Source organism: Myxine glutinosa, chromosome 11 (assembly GCF_964187855.1).
Source record: "Myxine glutinosa chromosome 11, kmMyxGlut1.1, whole genome shotgun sequence".
Taxonomy (NCBI): domain Eukaryota; kingdom Metazoa; phylum Chordata; class Myxini; order Myxiniformes; family Myxinidae; genus Myxine; species Myxine glutinosa.
Window position 1 is genome coordinate 95,789,328 of NC_136271.1, and position 24,647 is coordinate 95,813,974.

Consider the following 24,647-nt stretch of genomic DNA (forward strand, 5'->3'; position numbering starts at 1 on the left):
GATGACATCCAGCTTTTCATCTCCACCAAGTCCATCTCCACCGCCACCCACTCTATCCTGACAAACTGCATCACTGAAATAAAATCCTGGCTTCAAATCAACTTCCTCAAACTTAACTGTGATAAATCTGAAATAATCATCATTGGCCCAAAAACGCTCACCAAGTCCACCCATAACTTTGCCCTCAACATCGACGGTTTCCCAGTGTCCACCTCCCCTCACATCCGGAATCTTGGCATCATCTTTGACCAAACCCTCTCCTTCGACAAATACACTAAACAGATCACAAAGACAGCCTTCTTCCACCTGAAAAACATCGCCCGTCTCCGTCCATCCCTCTCCTCCGTGGCTGCAGAAACCCTCATCCACGCCTTCATCACTTCCCGTCTGGACTACTGCAATAGCCTCCTTTATGGTTCACCCTCAACAATCACCAATAAACTCCAATACATTCAGAACTCCGCTGCCCGTCTACTCACCCATTCCCGGACCCGTGACCACATCACCCCCGTCCTTTACAAGCTTCACTGGCTCCCCATCTCCCAGAGAATCCAGTACAAAATCCTCCTCTTGACCTACAAAGCCCTCCATAACCTGGCCCCATCCTACCTGGCTGACCTCCTCTCCAGACACACTCCCACCCGCAACCTCCGCTCTGCTGGTACCAACCTCCTGACCCCCCCCATCCGGACCAAATTTAGATCCTGGGGGGACAGGGCCTTCTCCATCGCTGCTCCCACCCTCTGGAACTCGCTACCTCACACCATCAGAGACTCCTCCTCACTCACCACATTCAAAACATCACTCAAGACCCACCTGTTCAACACTGCATTCAACATTTAACCCACAGCATCTAACCCCTGACTATCTCCTCTCCTTCTCCCTCCTTTGTGCTTTGAATATTTCCCTATTGATTCTTCTTTTTTTGCAATTGTCTTTATGTTTTGCTATGCATTATGTTTTGCACTCTGTCAAAGCGTCTTTGGGCTTCCTGAAAAGCGCTATATAAAATAAATGCATTATTATTATTATTATTATCACCTGCGAATCCCTCATCCGGTTAATGAGCACATCACGATCCAAACACAGACTTTGGACCAATTCTTTCATTTCCTCTTTTATCTCTTTCTTATCCCCTCTCCGTCGCTTCTTAATTTCGCTCATCCCTTCTTCCACTTCTTCTAATTTCTGCTTCACCTCCTTCATCTCCTCGTGCGCCCCTTTAAGTTCTTCCTCTAACTCCACTTTATTTTTTTCTATGTGCTCCCGCACCTCCCGCTCTTTAACCTCCATCACCTCTACCACTTTGTTCATTTTTCTCGTCAAGTCCTCATGTACCGTCTGACACTCTTTTTTAATTACCCCTACGTCCTTTTTCATCTCCTTTTGCGTCGATTTTAACCCCTCTATTACCGCTGTGTTCTTCTTTACCTGTTCCCCCAACTCCTTTTGTCCCACTGTCAGTTGTTCTACTCCCAGCGTCAACTCCTCTATACCACTTTGCAATTTTACAGTCCCCTTTCTCACCTCCTTCTCCATGCGCTCCTTACAAGTGCCTCACCTCCTCGCGCACTCCTCCGACCTCCTCACTCACCCCTCTTCTGATCTCCTCTCCCATCACTTGCATCTCCTGCCCAGATGCCACCCTCATCTGCTCCATTTCCTCCCTGTGAGCATCCAGTTTAGTTTCTACCCCCATTCTGACCCCCTCTATCTGCTGCCTCATTTGTTTAACTTCCCTTTCCGCTTGGTCCCTCATGTCCCTCAATTTGCCTTCCATACTGTTTTCTAACCCTTCTAACCCCTTTTGCATCCCTTCCATTTGATTCTCTTGAGCGGCCATTCTGTTTTCTACCCCCATTAACCCATTTCTCACCTCTTTTATCCCGTTGTCTAACCCCTCAAAATTATTGTCTAACTTCCCAATTTTCTTGTCTAACTCCTCAAAATTATTGTCTAACTTCCCAATTTTCTTGTCTAACTCCTCAAAATTATTGTCTAACTTCCCAATTTTCTTGTCTAACTCCTCAAAATTATTGTCTAACTTCCCAATTTTCTTGTCTAACTCCTCAAAATTATTGTCTAACTTCTCACCGGTACCCCTCGCTTCGTCCCTCATTACCCCCATTTGGCCCTCCAATCGCTCACCCTGAGCATCCATCCGGTTCCCCATTACCCCCATTTGGTTTCCCATTACCCCCATTCGGTCACTCTGAGCATCCATCCGGTTCCCCATTTGTCCCATACTGCTTTTCAAACCTCTAATTTGGTCTCCCAATTGCTCACTATTCTTTTCCATTAGGGCCGTCATTTGTATTAAAAACAAGTTCAAATCCACTGGGGGCGCTGCCACGGTCGCGGGCGCGGTGACCAGCGAGGCGCCATTTTGCGCGCCTGCTACCCTCGCTGCTTCGCTCTCCTCGCGTCCCTCATGTCCCTCAATTTGGTCCTGGACCGACCCTGTCTCACTCTCCCCTACCGGACCCCAGCTGTCTTGATCCGCCATAGCGCGACTTTCAAAATTCGAGTTTTCGTAAAACAAATTCAAAATTTCGCCGTTATAATTTCGTCGAGCGCAGTAAACGCGCTCCGGATCGATTCTACCTCCCAAAATTTGGGCCTAACAAATTTAGTCCCGGGTCCGAATCCCACTCCTGACACCAATTGTTACAGACGCGGTTTAAGATGTTAGTTACCGAGCGGTTTGGTATGACCACGTCTGCACAAGTTACCCGATTATACTCGAACGTTGACGAAGTCGCGCTACGCTAGCTCAATGAAGGAAAAGACGAACGGCTGGATTACAATGACACAATACGACACCAAGGGTTCAGTTCTCAAGACCTCCGGGGGAGGTTATATTCGGACGGAAGGTTAGATTACAGGGACGAGAGGTACATCATAGAAAGACAAGCACTTAGACACACTCTTATATTAACCCTGACAGACGACAGATAAACGGGACAACGGCTGACTCACACGGGGATTGATGGCAGGGAAAGGCAGAATCGATGGCTCCAGGTGCACCTGGGCTCAGGGCAGAATCAACACGGTCCGGTCCAGAGATGCGGGGAGGTATTGTCGCGCTCGGAGGTGGCGTTCCTTCTCTCTCCAAGCTGAGGCGCATCTGACGTCACGTCCGGTCAGTCCCGCGTATATCCGGCGGGGAGTGACACGCCCTCGGCTCGTTAGCTCCGCCCCAGAGGGATTCGGCCCGCCCTTCTGATTGGGTGCGGGGGGGTTACCAGGCTCCGCCCTTGACGAGGAGCTGACAGCCAGCCCCTTCGTGGTAACCCCGTCGGAGCGCGTGGTCAATGGCGGCTAACCGAGCCGGTGTGAGGACGCACACTCCCCCGCGCCGTTGTTGTTGTAGTTGTTGTTGTAGTTGTTGGTTGTAGTTGTTGTTGTTGTTGTTTGGGGAAGAAGATGGGAGGTATGGGAAGGTCCTAAACTCACTACTGGTGCCATATAATCACATTCTGGTGCAACGAAGAGTCAGAATTAATGGAAACGAGTCCTTAACTAACATAGACTAAGAATAACTAGCAAGACGTCCTATAGTTGTCTACGTGAGATGCGGTGAACCTGGGCACGACATTTAATGGGGGAAAAGGGGAAGGTCGGTTCTACAGAGTGTTATTTACAGGCAATGGGACTAGGGAATGGGGGATTGGGGATAGTTGGGGAGTATTGGGGAAAATAGGGGAATATTTACAAGCGGATATGGAGGCCAAAATGCCATATCCGCAACAATATATATACATACATATAATATATCGTTACGGATTCGTCACTTCCGTCTTTGTGGTTTTCATCCACTTGAAGCATTTTTTGTTCATCAGTGTGAAATGGAGATAACTGTCTTCAAAGGTAAAAATAGTGTCAGAAGAAAAACGAAATGGGTGAGGGAGAACCTGGAAGAAGAAGAAGAGGCGGGTGAGTGGATTGAGGAAGAAAGGCCTATTTGTGTCGTGGTGACGAGCAGACCCTTGTGGACATTGGTCGCGAGCGAATATTGGTTTCCTGGGAAAGGGATTCCCGTGACAGTGTCGTTATTGCTGTTGCAAATTAACCTGCGTTACGGGTTTTGGTTTCGAGAGTGAATCATCGTTGGAGCGCAAACTGACGCCTCCATTATCGGCCGGTCCGCCATTTCACCTCGCACAAGCCCTTCGCCTGATTCCACACGTGTCGTGGATTTTCCCCGGAGCGATCTCTGCTTGGGAACCACTGATTGTTCATGCCAGCTTCATTGTCTGGTGAACGGAAGGTGTGAATTCCCAGTCGCCTTTTGGGTGAACTATTACCGGACTGACGTCGGCCCGACCTCTCACCAAGCGGCTCTTGTGCAGCGTCGACTGTCAGCCGTCCTGGGTTCAGGTCTTAGTATGACCTTTTCTTGTGATCATCGGAGTGGGGATCGACTTTGGCCTGGTGTCATGACACAGTGACCTTTTGGAATGTTACAGTTCGTTCACGTTGGAGTACTGTAAGTTATTGATTGAGGAATATATTGGTGGTACCATCATCGGAATTGCATGGTGTTTGCTGTGCAAGTGAGAGTTTTCTTGTACTTGCATTAATTGTTATTATTGTGTGATTTTAATACAATACTTGGTTTTTGTATCAATTGATTGGTGTGGTTCTGCCATTGGTCATTGGCACACATAATAGCACATCTTTCTGCATTGACTCCTTTCGGGGCTCGGAGGTACACCGTGACCGGGGTTTGGGGAGGAGCACGTAACAATATATATACACTACCAGTCAAAATTTCAGGTACACCCAACATTTTTTGATATTTTACTGTTTAATGTTCAAAATGAACATAAGATGTGAACAAAACTCTTCACAAAGATATATCTGCTTATATCTACTGATAATAAATAAATTGTTCTTCAATGCATCTTTCTTGTGCAAAACGTCGGTTTAAAGCAATTTTTGGAAATAGGTTGAAAAGTGCAATAGTAAATCCAAACTGAAACGCGAAGCTAATGTTATTAAAATTTCATCTCGGGAGCAAAAACTGTTTACAAATACTCTGCTCTGTGTGGAATAAATGTTTGTGCTTTGTTTCCTCATCATGTGCAATGTCTATTATTGCCTGGCGTTGCAAAAAATGTTCACAGAAAGGCCAGTTATATAACAAATATTCTGAGTGTTTTTGTGTTTCAGATTGCATGAACATGGGTGCCCAAGCTCAGCTAACACCAGAAAAAAGACAGGCAATTGTAACTTTGAGAAGAGAAGGCAAATCCTTGAGACAAATTGCGAAAAAATTCTAAGTGTCAGTAAATGCAGTTGCTTATGCCATTAAACGACATAACAGAACTGGTAAAAATGCGGATAGAAAACGTTCTGGTTGACCAAGAATCGCAACAGAATTGCAGGACAAGTAATCCGAGTTACCAGTCTGCCCAACAGACGTCTTACAGCACCGGAAATTAGAGCCCAGCTAAACAGCTCCAGCATTGCGACTGTTCCAAGGCCTTCTTCTGTTCTTGAACAGTTTTGAACACTTTGAATCACCATCACTTTGTTTTGCAGTACCTGGACATGTTCTTTCTGTGGTGCTTAAGGGTCGTGTGTAAGACTGCCTCAATAGCACTAACCTTGTGGATTTTTTAAAACGATCTTTAAAATCATTATCACATTTAAATTGAAGTATATACTTGAACACTGTTGGGATAATGTGCCCTATAAACTCTCTTGTAATTCCGATGTTTTTTTTTTCTGTCTGAACAGGAGAAAACGTTTTTCAATTGGGTTTATATCACTGACGGACAGAAATCAACACTCACCTTTTGGCAAGATCCTTCATTGTGTTTTTTCTGGTTTGTCATTCTGCCACAAAAGATACTTGATTTTCTTTTGTTCCTGCTCTGGCAAAAGCTTCAGGTAAGTGGATGATTGATAACTGTTGAGGTATTTTGTGATCGTGTCGACATTTGCAACTCATAAAATGGGATTAATAATCAAATTATTAGATTTATCTTTCTCACAAGGCCGGCCCCAGTTTTTTGTTTTTTTTCATTGTTATTGAAAAATCTGACCTGCCCACCACTCCTTCCTCACCTCCCCTCCTCCCATAAATCCAAGGTCAAGACTTGGAACTCATGGCAAATGGGCAAATGACCAAAAAATAGAGTAGAACAGGCAGACAAATGCACAAATAACATCATGAAAGTCTTTTTATGCCGTGCATTCACAATGGCTGACAAACGCAGGTTTACATCAGAAGTGATCACCAGTTAACAGCTGACAAGGCGAGGCTGCAGCGGCTCCTTCAGTTGCACCCACAAATAATTTTTGTCTTGGAAAGTGGCTATTTGTGGGACTTTGTTGATTGACATCACATTTCTTATTTTTTTCCTGCATGGGGTCTGCAAACTCAAAGGTCGTGGAATAACAAGAAGACAGAACAGATCAGGACGCAACAGAACAAAAGGAACAGTAGAAAGAGAGAGGGGTTGACACAACGTCAGGGTTGAGGAACAAAATAGAGGGAGACAGACGTATAAGATATTTGGGGAAAATGAAGTGTGGGGGTGGCGGAGGGGTGGGGTTGGGGGTTGTCCCCCAAAATAGGTATTTGCTTTATTCTCAGAAACTACACACGCAATTTCGATGAAACTTTACCACAACCTTCATCACCCATGGTGTACCAAAGTTTGTCCACTGCATTAAAAAAAAACATCGGCCCCTGAGGGCTTTGCAAGGGGGTTGCCTCCCCAAAAATAGGTATTCGCTTTATTCTCAGAAACTATGCATACAATTCCGATGAAACGACCACAACATTCCATTCATCACCCGTGATGTACCAACGTTCCTGTCATTTAAAAACATTGGGGTCTGAGGAGGTCTATGGGGAGGGAGGTTGCCACCCAGACTAGGTATTTGCTTTCTGCTCAGAAACTACACATGCAATTCTGATGAAACGTGACCACAACCTTAATCACCCATGCTGTGCCAAAGATTGTTCAAGGCATTACAAAAATTGGGGTCAGGGGAGGTATACGGGGTGGGGTTTTTTTTTTCTTGTTTGTTTAAAGTCTCATGATTATGTTACTATAATGAGATAGATACCATCGGTTCGACGGTTCGATGGTTCGACGGTTGTGCGGAGTATCGTTGAGAGAGAGGAAGACAAATGATGAATTGCGAAAGATGATGGGAATAGAGCCTGTGATTGATGCTGTGAAGAGGAACAGGTTGAGATGGTTTGGTCATGTGTTGAGGAAGGATGAAAGTGACTGGTTGACAAGAGTGGTGGAAATAAATGTAGAAGGAAGCAGAGGACGGGGAAGACCGAGAAAGACTTGGCTAAAGATGGTGGAAGAAGAAATGCGGGCAAGGGGGTTAACAAGGAGAGATGCAGAAAATAGGGCAAAATGGAGAAGATTGTCATGGGGACCGCAAGGCTAACCCCCGCTCTTGCAGGGAAAATGGCCTTTAAAATGCATGTTGTTTGTTGTTTGATTATGTTACTATGATGATACATGCTTTCCTGTCTTCCAGCAACCATTGAGATTGGTTTGAAATGCCTTTAGTCGGTGTACAACAACAACAACAACAACAGGCATTTTGAGGCCATTTTCCCTGCCAGAGCAGGGGTTAGCCTTGCGGTCCCCATGACAATCTTCTCCATTTTGCCCTATTTTCTGCATCTCCCCTTGTTTAACCCCCTTGCCTGCATTTCTTCTTTCACAACCTTGTGCCAAGTCTTCGTCGGTCTTCCCAATCCTGCTCTGCCGCTCTATCTCACCCTCTCTCTGTTCTTTTCACCCTATCTTTTGCTCAAGGTCATCTGCCAGCATCCTGGAAATCAGCAAACATTTCCGCTTTACACAAAAAGGGTGCAAAAACAGATCCGTGCAACTACAGACCAATCAGCCTGCTCCCAATTATCAGCAAAGTCATGGAATCCATCATTGCTTCGGATATGAAATCTTTCCTCTTCTCCAATGGCTTGATCTCTGATCATCAATTTGGTTTCAGACCTGGTCACTCTACTCTGGACATGCTGCTTCTGCTTTCTCAACAATGGATGGAGGTCCTCAATGCCAAACAGGAAATTAGAGCTGTCTCCCTTGACATATCACAGGCCTTCAATACAGTCTGGCACCCCGCTCTGCTCACCAAAGTCTCCACCTTTGGTATCCATGGAAATCTCCACGCATGGCTTGCGGACTTCATCTCTATTCGTAGGCAACGTGTGGCCCTGAATGGGTTTCTCTCATCTCCTCTTCCCGTTCAGGCTGGAGTTCCCCAAGGCAGTGTCCTGGGCCCTGTGCTTTTTCTGGTCTTCATCAATGATCTCTCTGACTCTCTTGAAAATCCTCTCTATCTCTTTGCTGATGACTCTACTCTCTGTCGCTCCATTCTTCATCCCTCAGATCGGCAGTCTGCAACCTCCTCACTCTCTGCAGACCTGGACAAAACCACAGACTGAGCAAACAAGTGGAACATGTCTTTCAATCCTGACAAATCTCACACTCTTACGATGTCTCTCCAAAAAGACCGACTGGACAACCCTCCCATCCACTTTCTGAATAATCCTCTCCAAGAAGTTCTGCCACTCAAGCTTTTGGGTCTCACTATCTGCCATGATCTTTCCTGGGAAAACCACATTTCAAATCTGGCCTCCAGAGCCAGTCACCGACTGGGAATCCTCCGTCGTGCGAAGTCCTTCCTTGGCACACCTGAGCTCCTCACCACATACAAGGCTTTCATCCGCAGCTCAATGGAATACTGCTCTCCCCTCTGGGCTGGTGCTCCTGCCTCACACCTAGCTCGTCTTCACGCTGTTGAAACCAAAGCATTCAGAATCATTGGAATCTCCCGCGATGAAGCTAACTCCAAGGGCCTTTCACTCACTCACCGCAGGCAGGTTGGTGGTCTTTCCGTCTTCTACCGACTCCTCTCTGGCCTTGCCCCCCCAGCTCTCTCTGGGCTCTGTCCCCCAAATATTCCTACAGGTCGCACAAGATCTGCCTGCAAACCTCTTATGGTTAAACTGCCAAAATCAAGACTTTCTGCTCACCTTCACTCCTTCATCCTCTTTTCTCACACCTCTGGAACAAACTCCCTCACTCTCTTCAATCCCACTCCACCCTCCAGGTCTTTAAAACAGCTGTTCACCACCATCTCTTATCTTCCCCCATCCAAAACCTTCATCTTTTCTACCCCCGCTAATTTCACCCAAAATCCTACACTTTTTTGAAATACCAACTTCTGTCCTGGAAGTCCTTGGTCTCCTTGTGTTTTATACCTCTCCCACCCCCCCCCCCCTTCCCACGCCTCCTCCCTCCAGGCCCTCTCCCTCCCGCGCTTCTCCCTGCTCTCAGGTGTTGTGCTTGTGTGCTTCCCCTCCTCTCCCCATCTTGTCTTCCGCTCCCTCTTTTTGTATGTTTTGTTTGTCTGGTTTATTTGTTTGTGGAATAAATGTTAGCTCTTTCACGAACCTAGATTCAGTATACAAAAAAAAGCGAAAAAAAAAAGTGTGGAACCCCATCGAATGCTTTCTCCAGATCAACAAACCCAAGAAACCACTTCTTCCTCTTCTCCATGTACTTCTCCTGCAACTGCCTTACAATAAAAAGCGCGTCTGTCGTTCTTCTTCCTGGCATAAATCCAAACTGCATTTCATCGATCTTCACTTTCTTCCTTGTCCTCTTCTCCAACACCTTTTCCAATACCTTCATTCCATGCTCCAATAACTTTATCGCTCTATACGAGCCACAGTCCAGAGGGTTACCTTTCCCCTTGTATAGATGGACGAGGGTACCGAGTTCCCAATCCACTGGAATGCGGCCTTCTTTCACCACCAGATTACAGATCTCTGTCATTCTCTTCACACCCCAACTTCCTGCTGCCTTCAATATATCTCCCACAACTCCCGTCGGCCCTCCCGCTTTTCTATTCTTTATTGCTTTCATCGCTTCCTCAACTTCCTTCTCAGTTATCTTCTCTGCCGGTCCTAAAACTGGGTTATTCTAGATGTTGCCATCTCATTCATTCTTTGCATTCAACACCATTTCCATATTTCTCTTCCATCTTCCTTTAATTCCATCTGGGTCCACAACTATTTGTCCCACTTCATCCTTCAAGCAACTCACCCCCATCACATCACACCTCTCTTTCGCTATCTGCTTTGCAATCCTGAATACTGCTCTCTGACCCTCTTTCGAATTCCAAGCGTTCTCCGAACATTTTCTTACATGCCGCCTGCGCCTTTGCTACCTCTTTCTTTGCAGCCTTCTTGGCTGCCTTATAACTTTCATGCTAAGCCTCTTCTGTCGCCGTACCCTTCGCCTTCTGGCACTGCTTGAACTTCTTCCTCTTCTCGTCAATCCTTTTTCCATCTTCATCATCCCACCACCATGTTTCCGAGTGCCTCGGTGGTCCTTTTGTCCATCCACATACCTCACCAACGGCTCCCAACAGACTATCTTTCATTGACATCCAACCACTTTCAAGCTCAACCACATCATCCTCCACCATACTCAGCCTCTCTTTTAATCCCCCCCACACTGTCACCTCTTTCAACCAACACACCTTCATTCTCAACTGGTACTTCACCCACCGAGCTCTCCTCGCACCCTTATGTCGCAGACAACAAATTGTTGCTGTGAAACTGCCTCCTCCCCCGGGATCACCTTTGTGCCCTGGAGGTGCCCCCTATCTCGCCTACGCACCATCAGGTAGTAAAAAAAAAAAGTCAGTGTAGTTTACTGTTTGTTTTACCAGGTGAGTGCCAGGGGTATTGACCCTATTGTTCAAAAAATGAGGTGGATAGGTACATTGCAGAAGTAGTGGGGATGAAAGTGTACTCAGTTGTTGGAGTGATTGTGCAGGTGTGATGGGCCTGGTGGCGTCCTGCTGCATTGAACCTCCTTGTATTTCCTTGGACACCAATCCAACATGTTTTTATGGCCAATCACATTCATGATCATTCTCCTTGCCAGGTTTATCTTGAGAATTGTCATGTCAATAATGCCATTTCTCCGATGGAATTGAACTTAAAAAGACTTTCCTGTACGTCTTTGTCTCATGATATTGTGATATTAGAAGCACCCACACCATATGGAATAATATCCTGTTTTTTGTGCTTGGATATACAAGGAATGATTGTTCAACTGAATTGTTCTAATGAGGGAATTTCTTGAATTTTTAATTCGTCAATGTGTTTGTGTTTTTTATTTAGTTATTTTTGAACAAGCACCTGAAAATACCATGGTTCTAAGCAATCATTTTTTGCTATTCCTTCTTAGGACAACAACTGGCATGAAGAAAAATGTAAAAGCCACGACTGTGTGCCAAAGTTACCCTCTCCGAAGCCGAATCAGGACAAAGGTCGGAGGTCACTAAATGTCATTTAAGCAAGTGTCTCCATTACAGTGAACGTTTTGAGAATTGTTTAGAATTATTTTGAGCGAGTTCCTCTTTGTAATCCTTGTTTTTTCCTTTAGCAGATGATTACACCCTATGCAACACAGTTGCACATCCAAAAATAATCAAGATTGCACCTGAAATACCAAGGAAACAATGTGATGTCATAAATCATTTTGCAGGTATTGCAGATGTGCACAATGAAGTTATGGAGATTGTTCGCTCAGCACACAGCATTCAAAGTGAAGATTCTGGCAACGTGTTACAGATGACAACCGCTCAAGGGTTTCCTGACCAGGAGCAGCATTTGATGCCAAGTGAGGAGCAAGCTACACCTAACATTGTGAACAGTTGCACATACAAAAATAATCAAGATTGCACCTAAAATACCAAGGAAACCATGTGATGTCATAAATAATTTTGCAGGTATTGCAGATGTGCTCAATGAAGTTGTGGAGATTGTTTGCTCAGCACACAGCATTCAAAGTGAAGATTCTGGCAACGTGTTGCAGATGACGACCGCTCAAGGGTTTCCTGACCAGGAGCAGGTTTTGACGCCAAGTGAGGAGCAAGGTACACCTAACATTGTGAAAACCTGCTCTTGTATTGTTTTTACAAATGTCATATTGCAGTTACTCAAATGTAATGTGCTCTTGTATATACTAAGCAGGTCATAGTCAATAATTAAAGCATGAATCATAAATAAAAATGTTAATTTTGCAGAGTGTTACGTGTTCCTTCCCGACCTCCTGGTCTCGGTATACCCCCGAACCCCGAGAGGAGCCACGGCAGAAAAATATGTTATTCTGTGTTAGAAATCAACAGTGAAACCACACCAATGATTTTAAACGAACAAATGTTGTATTAAAAACCACACACAAGAATAACGGTCCAACCAATAGCAATCCAGAGTGCTCTCAATATATCTTAAGATGGTACCATCAGCTAAAGTAAGATAACTCACTGCGCTCCCAGTGAATGGAAAAGAACACTCCTCAATGTCTCTATAACTCAAAGGTGATCCCGGCGAAGAGGGGATGAGGCGATGAGGCGAGTAATAAGGCGTAGGCAAAGCGTGGGCAGTCGCGTGGTCCAAACCAACAGCAAACTGGCGGCGAAAAGGGAAATCCCAAAGGCGCGATCCAGACGTGCACGTTCACAGCTCAATCAGCGAACCGCAACGTAATCTTCCATCGTCGCTTTTGCGCACACACATCCCCGGCAGACGACTGGAGGGTGAGAAAAGCTGACGCGGAGCAAAACCTTTGTCGGTGAACGAAGCGCGAGGTTCAAAATGGCCGACGGCTCTTACTTGAGTCAATGCGACCAGACAAGGATTCGTCGGAATCTTAGCCTAAACCTGACCGCAGATTTCTCAATCCCAGCGATAATACCTGTCGCAGGATGTCCTTTCAAGGAACTCAAAATTCCCTCGCGACCTTCGTTAGACAACGCTCGCTACAGAGCTCGACGTCACGCGTCTTGTCCGACTTTTCTCGCCACGCCTCTTCTCCTTCACCACCATCGTCTTCCGGTTCGGTTTCCTGTATCATTTAAAGTTAACATTTTTAACTTTTGATAACTGTTCATGAATACAAAACCTTTTGAAGATAATAATAGTGCATAATATCAGAAATATGTCAAGTGGGTGAAAACCACAACAACGGAAGTGACGAATCCGTAACAAGAGCTTTGATACAAAATAGTACTTGGATATTTATATAGGGTGCTGTGATTGACACACCCTGTGTGGTTTCATTCAACCACCCAAAGACACAAATCGCTTGCCTGAACCCAACACAAAAATAGCCATAATACGTCTCGAAGCGTCCACCTTCATGTGTGCGTGTGCGTTTCGTTGGTTGTGATCTCCATATGTGGGTTTCAGAAGGTGGAACGGAGTCCTCCCAGGTCTCGAAGTGTCTACCTCCGTTTCAGTAAGGGATTCATGGACCAGTTTGTAAAGTTTCCTTATTCTCAAAGTTTTGTTCCGATGGCTCTTTTGGGGATCGTCACCGAGTCTCGGACAGCTTTCAACTGCAGTTCATTTGTTGTGTTATTCCCAGTGATTGTTTTTAAGATCTCCATGATGGTCTTCTTTATCATTCCCATTGCTCCAATTATGTCCGGTACAATTTTGGTTCTCTTCAGCTAACAATATATTTTTGCTTCATTTTTGAGACCTTGGCACTTGGTTATCATCTTCATTTCTGTGTTGTGGAGGCCGAAATCGCTGGAGTGTACATGTGTGTACCATTAGAACGGTGTGATCTTTGTTCAAATGGTGCCTCCATTTAGATTTCTGTGACAATTATAAATCGGAATTTTAAATCATAAATCGGAATTATAAATTATAAATCGGCTTTTTTTTTCTTTTTTTTTGGAACCAAAACTGAAAACCGAAAGGGGGGCGGGCGGTGGATGGGAGAGGTATAGAACACATGAACATTGCTAGGACTTCCAGGAAAGAAGTCGGTATTTCAAAAAAGTGTATCTGGGGTGAATTAACGGGTGTAGACACGCATGTCACGCGCATACGCAAGATTGGAGGTCACGTCTCTTCAAAGCACACACGCTGTCCATACGCGCACGCTTTCGAAGTAAAGTAATTTTTCACAATTGTGTTTTTGTCGAAACTGTATCTTTCTTTCGGTGTGTGTACCTATTGGTGTGTCTTTAATAGGATTCTCGGTGTTGGTTTTTCATACCTGTGTACAGAATCGTCGGTTAGTTCGTGTCGCGTATTCTGAGGCCTAGTGTAGGAGGCTACCGTGTCCGACCTTGGCTTGAGGCTTTGTTTTTGTCTCAGCGGTTCTTCGATTGCGCTGCAATTACTTTCGGTCTCTGTTTTTCCCGGTCTTTTCACACCATACTTCCTTGTTTAAAATCTCAACTCAAAAAAAAAAAAAAATTCCCTTCTCTGTTCTTATCCGTTTGTCCGTTCTTATTTGTTCATTCGTTCTTCGACCACGTTGTTCGTGATCACGTGATCAAAAATGTTTAAACTGTTCCCTGAAGAACTGTATTCTGTCGTATACTATAACACCTTTTTCTTCTTCTTCTATAAAAGGATGCTTTTGACTTGCTCACCAAATCTATTCATTCCAAAAAAACATTCCATCTCTTACAGTGCCTCTTTCATACATTCCCTAAACTCTCCAGCACTCCACCCATCCTTCAGCGTCCTCAAACGTATTTTTGACTCGAAGGTCTCAAGAAACTCATTTTGCAATAAATGTTCGTTTCCCATTAATCGTACACTTTTCAAAATCCAATCTCACCCCTCCCCTCCAAATCTTCCCCATCACCCCTTCCCTCCAAAACTTCCCCATCACCCCTTCCCTCCAAAACTTCCCCATCACCCCTCCCCTCCAAATCTACCCCCTTGCCCCTCCCCTCCAAATCTTCCCCATCACCCATCTCTTTCAAATATTCCCCCTTGCCCCTCCACTCCAAATCTTCCCCATCACCCATCTCTTTCAAATCTTCTCCCTTGCCCCTCCCCTCCAAATCATCCCCATCACCCATCTCTTGCAAATCTTCCCCCTTGCCCCTCCCCTCCAAATCTTCACCATCACCCCTTCCCTCCAAAACTTCCCCATCACCCCTCCCCTCCAAATCTACCCCCTTGCCCCTCCCCTCCAAATCATCCCCATCACCCATCTCTTTCAAATATTCCCCCTTGCCCCTCCCCTCCAAATCATCCCCATCAGTAGTGTATATATGTTGCTTCTGGGACACTCTCATTTTCCCATTGACTTACATGTTAATTTTTCCCCTCCCTCATTGCCCCTAAACACCTCTATTTCTCTCACCCTGTTCTTTACGAACCTTCTAACCTTTTGACATGTTATCCTTATTCATTAGACCACTTAAACAATGGTCCTTCTGTGTGAACCTGTGATCCTTCTGACCTTATGGACCTTTTAACCTTTTACTCTTAATATCATCTGGTGAATCATCCTTGGCCCACTCAAACAACGACCCTACAAATATTTGTTTATGTGTGGGAAATAATTTAATTCTCCTACAACTCTCCTCACCGTCTAATACATTAACAAAAAATATGTTTGAGTTTGGTTCTTTCTCAAGATATTTTAACTGAGCTAAGATAAAATGGTAAACCTCCCTCAATGTTCTTGTTTGAGCGCCTCCAGTGCCACATACCATTTTTAAATTAAAGTATATATTTTCATGGCAACCATCAAAGTTTTCCGTCCACTCAAAAATATTTCCATCTTTTTTACCCAATTCACCGGTATTTAAATTAATTCTCTTATTTGTTTTGTAAATTTTTTTACCAGTTGTCTTTTCAATTATACCTATTTGATATTTTTCACATTCGTTATGTTTACCATTTATATACCAAGGTTGATTACACCTCCACTCTTTAGTCTGGTTGGTACTTGGTTCTATCATTTATATAATAGTAAAAGGGCGGCGGTAGCCCGTTAAAATCCCTAACCCCCCTTTTTAACTTATCACTTATATACTTATATAACCATAAGGGAGACTATCAATTCCATTTTCTAAAATAAACTTCTTATCATCAAAAGCCCCCAATGCTTTCTTATTCACCTCTTCTGAATATAATTTATGTTTATAACTTCTTATTCCATTAATCTTTCTAAACTCTTCTTTCTTTGTTGTTAAACAGTTATAATAATCCTTAAAGTTTATTGTTTCTTTAATGACATTTTTCTTTTTGCCTTTTAACTTCTTATCAGTTTTTTCAACGTTATTCACAATGTATTTATAAGCATAAGCCTCAGACCTTAATCCCACAAATTCACTCATGGCATTTCCTCCTAATTCATCCTTAAACTTTCCAATCACCTTTTTATTTTTAGAAGAGAACAACTCACTCTCTGGACTGTAATTACTAGTGTCAAAGATATTAATGTCCTTTTTCATGTCTGAATAAACATCATCAGTATTAATTTGCAAAATAAAACTATCTGTATCCATATAAAGTAGATTAACATCATTTTGATATTTCTTCCTCAAGTTATTATAAAAGTAATCATACATTAATGACTTTGATAAATCAAGAATTGATGTTCCAATATAAATAGGTTTGTTCATTTCAATACTCTCTTTAATCAAATGGATCGCACAAAAGTTCTCAGTAAAGACCTCAGCTCTAGTAAAACTCGGTCTATTAATTAATTTTGATGCTTGTTCCCAAGATGTTGATAGTCTGATATTTTGTCTTTTCCTCACATTCTCCATGGTCTTACCAAAGACCGCATTATTCATCAATTTATAAAAGTGTTTCTCAAAATCCGTTTTTGACTCTGTTCTTCTTTGTGTATTAAAATCAATGTACCCCTTCAACCAATGACTTTGATTGAACTTTAGAACCCTATGGATCTTCTCTACTCTTTGACCTTTTGATAAATATTGTCGCAAATTTCTTTGGTGTAGAACATAATTTTTCTTGTTATATAATGTAGTAAGTGATTTTTCTGTTGATTCACCTATATTAAATGATTGTTGATAATCACTTAACCACTCCTTCTTTGGACTTTCCTTTTCACAAGCAAATGGGAGATCTTTGTGTAGGTTATGAAGTTCCTCTGGATATTTCAAATCGACCTCAAAATAATAACCAACCTTTGAATCATCCAATTCTTTTTGTGTAGAGATACATACATCTTGTAAAACCTTTTTGTAATCTTTTTCCTTTACCCATCTAAGTTTTCCATAAGGAAGAGCCTGAGACATTGCCCAGCCATACAGGTTGTTCGCATCATAATACATCAAGTAGGAGCTCTCTACCGATGGATCATAATTTGGAATGTACTTGTTATTTGCTTTAGCATATCTCTTTGAACAGACTTGTGAAATTCCTCCTCTCTTTGCCTTTTCAATCATCAAAAGCATATCAACATCGGTTATCAAATCCAAAGCTTGTTTTGTCATTTTTAACATCGCGCTCCAAGCCAATCCAGGAGCAGTGTAATAGTGAGCAGGATCCAATCCATATCCAGAATGACAGATTGTTCTGAAAGCCTCAAACACATCAGCCAACAAAAGCACATCAGTTTTGAGGTACAAATCGTGATACTCACCAAGATTCTTAATGTTATATTTTTTCCAAACATTTTGTGCGTGTACATAATCTTTATCAGATATATGACTATTATTTAATTTGTTATAGAAATTTTCTTTTAAAGGAAGTTGTGTTTCATTGAATCTCTCAAATGAGTCCATATAGTCATAGGGGTAAATTCCCTTTTGTGTTAGAAAATCTTTATCTCAAAAATACTCTGAAAGACATGGAAACTCTTTTAGATTTTGAACCAAGTTAGCCAATGGACTTGCCATGAATTTAAATGTATCAAGAAATCTGATATGAGTAATAGGAGATGTGTGAATTGTTTTTGTGAATGAAATGTATTTCTGATCCGTGTTTGGAATTGCTGAGATACTTCCAGAAGTCTTTGAGAGTTCCTTGATAAATAGATGTGTATCATAATGAGCGTTGTTATGAAGAAAGACAGGAATGAAAGAGGGGAGTTGATAATTAATATTACAACTTTGATGAGCCGGACCTCTATATTTACCAGTGAGATGACAATGGTCTCTAACCTTTCGACCTTTACCAATTTTCTCCTCACAAATATGACAGACATTGTTTTTTATAAATTCCCTTTTTTCTTTACTTGTTAAGGACATTGGTTTATTGGTTTCTCTCATTATCTTGGTTAATCGAACACAGTCTTTTTCTAGTCGTTTCACAAACTCCTCTGGGGTATTTGAGCCTCTATACATCTCTAACTTGTTATATTTATCACCAACGGATGATTTGATATAATAACAAAAACCACAAGGAGTATGTTTTTGATATTTATTTGTGTATGATTCTTTTGGATCTGGAGAAGCAGTATCAATTTTTTCTAAAATACTTTCAAAATCAGCATATATAACAAATGGATGTTTTATTGTTTTCTTTTCATCTATGAATGTGATCTTTGAGTCTTTTTTAGGCATGTTGATTACCGTTGATTTATGTTCACCACAATAATTTGAATGTTTATCTAATCTTTCTTGTGTATGGAAGAAGTTAAGACAACGCATACAAATATATATTTTATTTGTTCTTTTACATACTTGTGGTTTTATTAATTTTGTAATATCTTTGATGTATGTATAATGTGAATTTTCGTCTGAATTAAAATATAGAAGATTAATATGAGTTTGTTTACAACTGTCAGAAAGCTTTAAAACCTGAATGTTGTTTGTTTCTGTTAGACCATAAACATTAACTGATAAATTATTCATCTTTTCAAATTTAGGAATATCATTTAAAGTCATCGGAAACTTTAGATCTTTCGTATTTAATGTATTCTCATATTTTTTATAATGAGATACTCTTTCATCATGAAAATGTGGAGGATGTAAGTGTGCTAGAATAGACCAGAGAAAACATTTATTGACTTTATTTTTGATATTGATAACTGCTTTTCTATTTTTGATAACACTGGGTAAATCAATGTAAGAAGAAGCTTTTAGAGGATCTGATTTAAGAATATGAATGTCTATGTAAATAATTTTTCCTATATTGAATCCACTTCCTACGATTGAATTATCCACATCTTGCTCTTGTTTAATAAGTTCATCATAGACTCCTGATGTTTTAAAATCTTGATATGAAGATATAAAGTGTGGCTCAGTTCTCATGTATGGTGTATCTATAACTCCTTTGTCCTTTGTCATTTCTAATTTTACTCCCATATAAAATTTAAGTAGTTTCATTTCTTTTAGTGTTTTTTCAATCAACGTTTGAACAGCAGGTTTAACTATTTCTACAGCATCAACTATAGACTCTGGTTCAGGAGGTTTGAAGTTAAAGACTCTTATTTTAATATGTCCTTTGAATGCACCATCAGAGTTTTTAATAGTAAACAATTTTGACAAGTGTTTGTTAGTTTAAAGATGGGCTTTAAACCCCTTCTTGAGGATGGTTGTTTTACAGACCTTACAATGTTTTGTTTTAGGTGGAAGAGGGGAAAGTTTGTTAAGAATGTTGTATGTATGTTTTGCGGTGAGAATATGTTGTTTATAATATTTTACTTCCTTCTCGCAAGTATCACAATAAACCATATTTATAGCGTGAGAAAACGTGGTGTTTTATATATATCGCTGTGCTTAAAATAAAACACTTTTGAGCTTTACAGCTCCGTTTTATATATATCGCTGTGCTTAAACTAAAACACTTTTTCACTCAGAATCATCGAAGTCATAACTATCACATGAATACTCAGAATCATACTCAGAGTCATCAATAAAGCTACTCTCATAACTATCATTTGAGCACAAACTATTAGTATCATAACTATCATCTGTGTTCAATGAAATACTATCATCACCATCGTCCGAGTTCAATGAAATACTATCATCACTATCGTCCGAGTTCAATGAAATAGTAAAATCTTCACTGCTGTAATGACTCATATTTAATTAGCAGAAAAAACCTTTCCATCTATACCAATATACTTTCTTTCATTAACGGATTCAATCTCTACATTTTTAATATCAAAAGTTATCTTTAAATAATCTCTAACTATCATAGAACGAAATGACATTTCACCAGAAATATTAACATCATTCATTTTACTTAGATCTACACCCTTTGGATTATTAAAGTAAATACAAATTTCTCCACGAGTATTGTTGATGGTCTTATCATTCTTTTTCAAAGTATCGTGGTCAATCACTTTTTCAAGCTTTGAATAAATTGCCAGGAGTAGAGGAGAAACTTTTGTTAGATTTACTTTAATGGATGTCTTTCCAGGTATAGTTAGAGCTCTTCCTTTAAATGAAATAGAGGGGCTCATGTTATTTTCCATAACTGGTTTTACCCAAAAATTTCCATATTTATCTTTGTTCAATTTAACATCTTTGACATATTTTTCTATATCTTCCACCGAAGTAGAGATTGATTGAAATTTGTCTTTTGTGCTTTGAAACATTGTATTTATTAATGAATAAACTTGCGTTTAGTTTAAGTAAAAATTTACTATATAAATATGATAAGTTCTGAAGGATATTTAGAATTTCCAGACTCTCCATATGATAAATTAGAGAATTGTCCGGCTTGTGATAGAATAGGGCTTAATAATGAGGGTTCATATAAACAATGTATTTTCTGTGATTTAATTTTCATTAATGATAATAAAAAATATAAAAAAATATCTTACTCTTTTAAATTAGAACCAAAAATGAATTACTTTACAAGATTATTAAGAGAGATGAATGTTAAGTATTGTGATGATAATACACCATTTCTTTCAAGGGAAGAGACTATTTGTATTGAGGAAATGTATAAGGGTTTAATGATATTTATTATTCAAAATAATTTTAATGGAAATGTTAATACAAGATACTATATAAATAAAATAATGAATTATTTTGAAATTAAACCTGAACTCAGGATAAAATATAGAGTTTCTAAAATAGCTCAAAAAAAGTTAGATGACTTGTTTTCCAAATATATAAATGAATGATTTTTTACCCGTTTGGGAAAATAAGATAAAATTTAATAACCATAAAAACATTCCAAATTCATTGAGATGTCTAATAGTTGGTTCAAGCGGATGTGGGAAAACCTGTTTACTTTTAAAGATGCTCCTTGGTCCTAATTTTTTAGATTATGATAATTTAATAATTTTTACAAAGTCAAGTTTTCAACCCGAGTATCAACTACTCTCACAGGGTTTTAATGCGGGTCTTAAAAAGGAAGACATTATCGGTTTATTTAAACTTCAAAACAAACTAAATGATTATAATATTGAAGATATAATACAATTATTTTGTGATACACAGAAATCAAAATCGAAACCAAAACCCATAACTTGTATTCTCAGTGATAATACGGATGATATACCTTCACCTCAAGATTTAGATAAATCAAAAAAGAACCTCGTCATCTTTGATGATTGTGTTAATGAGAGAAACCAAACAGTAATGGATAGCTACTATACAAGAGGGAGACATTCTTCTTGTAATTGTATATATCTTAGTCAATCATATTTTCAACTCCCTCGACGCTCAATAAGAAACAATGCCAATACTTTTATTTTATTTAAGTTAAATTCAATAGATGTAAATAATTTTTGGAGAGATAATTGCTCTACGTTATGTAGTAAAAATGAATTTGAAAATTATATGAAACACACGATTGAAAAATATAAATATATTGTTGTGAAACAAGATGAGATATTAAAGGATGTATTTTTATTTTAAACATAATTACATATATAAATGACAACAATTATTATTAACCTTGTGGGTAAATCTGCTTCTGGAAAGAACTTTCATAAATCTAAACTCTTGAATAGTAAAAATGAAAAGATTGTAAGTTTTTTTTTAAAACACCCTATGATTCGTTTTGTGAGTACTACAACCAGAGCAAAGTGAAAAGGAGAAGTAGAAGGGAAAGATTATTACTACATTTCAATGGAGGAACATATGCGATTGAGGAACGAAGGTCAAATATTTGAGGAGGTCTCTCTTGGTTCTACAAAATATTCACATTGTAAGAGTGAGTTAAATAAAGTAAAATCTAATGGTCTTGGGATTTTAGAAACTAATCCTGAAGGAATGAGACAAATTATTAAACAATTGTGTGGTGATGGAGTTAAGATTTTATCATTCGGTTTTGATATCGATGAGGAGACTCAACGCAAACATATGAAAAGCAGAGATACAAGTATTAGTGAAGAAGAAATAACAACTCGTATTAATACCAATAAAGAATTTGATGAAATATTTAAAGAAAAGGATTTATTTCAACACATTTACTATAATGACAAAGAAAAGGAAAATTTTCCCATTGACCTTTACAATTCATTAAATGATATTTTTCAATAAATAAATACAGAAAATGAATACCGAAGAAAGAGCAAGAAAGTTTAAAGAACATCAAGAGTTGGTTTCAAAAGTTGTAAAGCAACAGGAAGAGATAAAGAAGAAACGGAGACAGAAACTAACTGGTGAAGAAGCCTTCGAAAGAAAAGAAGAGAAATTTTTTAAACCGCTTTTAAAAACTCAACACCCTACAGTTCCCACGGTAGAATTTACTCCGAAAAAACTTCAAATGCTCAAAGATTTTAGTCAGATTACAAAACAAGAACTTGGAAAATTAGAATATAATGATGAAGAATTATTTCAGAAACTTGAGGAGGTAAATCAACCCCCTAATTATGTAGTGGAAGCTCTTCAAAACAATGAATATTTGGCAGATTCAAAAACCAGAGCAGGTCTCATTCCAACAGAAGAACCAGCAGTGTTTCATCTTGTGGAAGAAAAGGTATTGATATTTAATGATGAATTGATGTTCTTGAGTTCTACTCAACCAAATGTTAAATTAACTCCAAGATTAATGTTTCTTCTAACAAACCCCGGATTCAGCGGTTCAAAATATTTTGAGGAACCACTTGATATGGAAAGAGAGGAAGATAGGGTATATATTGAGTTGCTAAATGCACTTGATTATGGAGTTTCTGTTGCTGGTAAAAGTAAGAAGAATGAGAAGGAGAAACATATTATTGATGCTTTAAGTAAGCTTGGTTCGGGTGTTAGTTTTCTTCCAAATGACCCATCACAATTAGTTAATAGGCTATTATTGTTGTTAGGTAGTAAGAAGGCTGGAAACAACAATTGTTTTAATGAATCCTCAGCCATTTTAGATCAGTTGATGAACATGAAAATAATTAATAAATGTCAATACAAAGATATTTTATTAGATATTAAATAAGATGAGAAGCACAATTCTTAGTTTTAATTTCACAACGAGCGATTACACAGCTTCATTCCCTTACCCACTACAACTTGACCCCCTTACCTCATATGAGGCATCTTTGTTGTCAATGGAAACTTACAATACCCTTTTTAATATCACAGAGAAAAACAACAAGTTTAGTTATAATCCAGGAAGTGGATATAAAACTATAACTGTTTCACCTGGAGCTTACGAGATTTCTCAAATATCTTCAGAAGTCTCTCGCCTTATGAAAGAAAAAGGTGATGAACCAAAAACTATTGTAATAGATATTCAAAAACACACTTCAAAATCAACTATTAAACTTAAAAATAATTATAAAGTTGATTTCACGATTGAAAATTCGTTTAGAGAGCTATTGGGTTTCTCTTCAAAAAAGATTGAAAATAACGGGACGTTTTACAGTGATAATGTTATCCAAATATCCTCCGGTATAAATTCAGTATTAATTCATTGTGATTTGATTGATGGTGCTTATAACGATGGAATAAGAACAAATACAATATTTTCATTCAGTGCATACTCAACCCCGATTGGTTATAAATTTAATATGGAACCAAAAAATCTTGTCTATTCACCTGTGTCAGGAAAAACCATAAACAGAGTAAATTTTAGGATAACCGACCAAGATAATCATATGATATCCTTTAATGATGAAATTATATCCATCAGAATTCACCTACGTGAAGTTTTTCAATAAATAAATAATGGTTATTGTGAGAAAACACTAGTTTGGAAAATATAAAATAATTACAGGGGAGGACATGTACCTTTCACCATACTATACAAGGTATGTGGGTAGAGATACTATAAACCTAAGAGACAACGAGGTGTAGGTCATCAATTTCGAAATAAAGGAGATGGGATAATTGATACTCTAATGGGTATTGGTTCAACCATCCTTAAACATAAAGACCTAATTGGTTCAACTGCTTCTGCCGTGGGCTCCGTTGCGGGTGCTATAAAGAGTATAAAAGATGCTCAAAAGGAGTCTCATAAATTACAAGCAATCAAAGAAATAAAAAAAGGTAAAACTCAACTATCTTCACAAGAACGACAAAAAATCATTAAAATACTTGGGTCAGGGTTTCAACGATTTTAATACTATATAAATACAAGTATGGAAGCGATTGATAGTATCTATGATTTGGATGATACAATTATCATTTCAAACTCCACAAAAAAGGAAGACTATTTTAAGGTAAATGCTATAACAGGAACAGACTGGAATTCAAACGGAACAAAAAGTTTTGAAATAAATAATCAACAAACTTACTTGAATATAGCTGATAGTTTCTTGCTGTGTAAATTTAAATTCACTAAGGCTGCGAATAATACTAATGCTACACTCGTAAATGATTTCTTCTGGAAAATGTTTGACAGTGTCCGCCTGTATATTGGAACACAAGAGGTTGAAGCGGTGGATTATGTCTCTGCTACATCTGAAATGATGAAATTTACACTATAT

The 24,647-nt window shown here is 39.7% G+C and overlaps 1 protein-coding gene across 1 annotated transcript in view; it reads left to right on the plus strand.

Moving 5' to 3' along the window:
• Window positions 1-24,647, plus strand: part of LOC144894200 (uncharacterized) — a 147,864-nt gene that overhangs the window by 69,704 nt on the left and 53,513 nt on the right. The window contains exons 4-7 of the mRNA XM_078786297.1: window positions 5,746-5,898; window positions 11,274-11,355; window positions 11,574-11,708; window positions 11,818-11,964. Coding sequence (XP_078642423.1) covers window positions 5,746-5,898; window positions 11,274-11,355; window positions 11,574-11,708; window positions 11,818-11,964 — 517 coding nt within the window. The remainder of the gene's footprint in view (window positions 1-5,745; window positions 5,899-11,273; window positions 11,356-11,573; window positions 11,709-11,817; window positions 11,965-24,647) is intronic.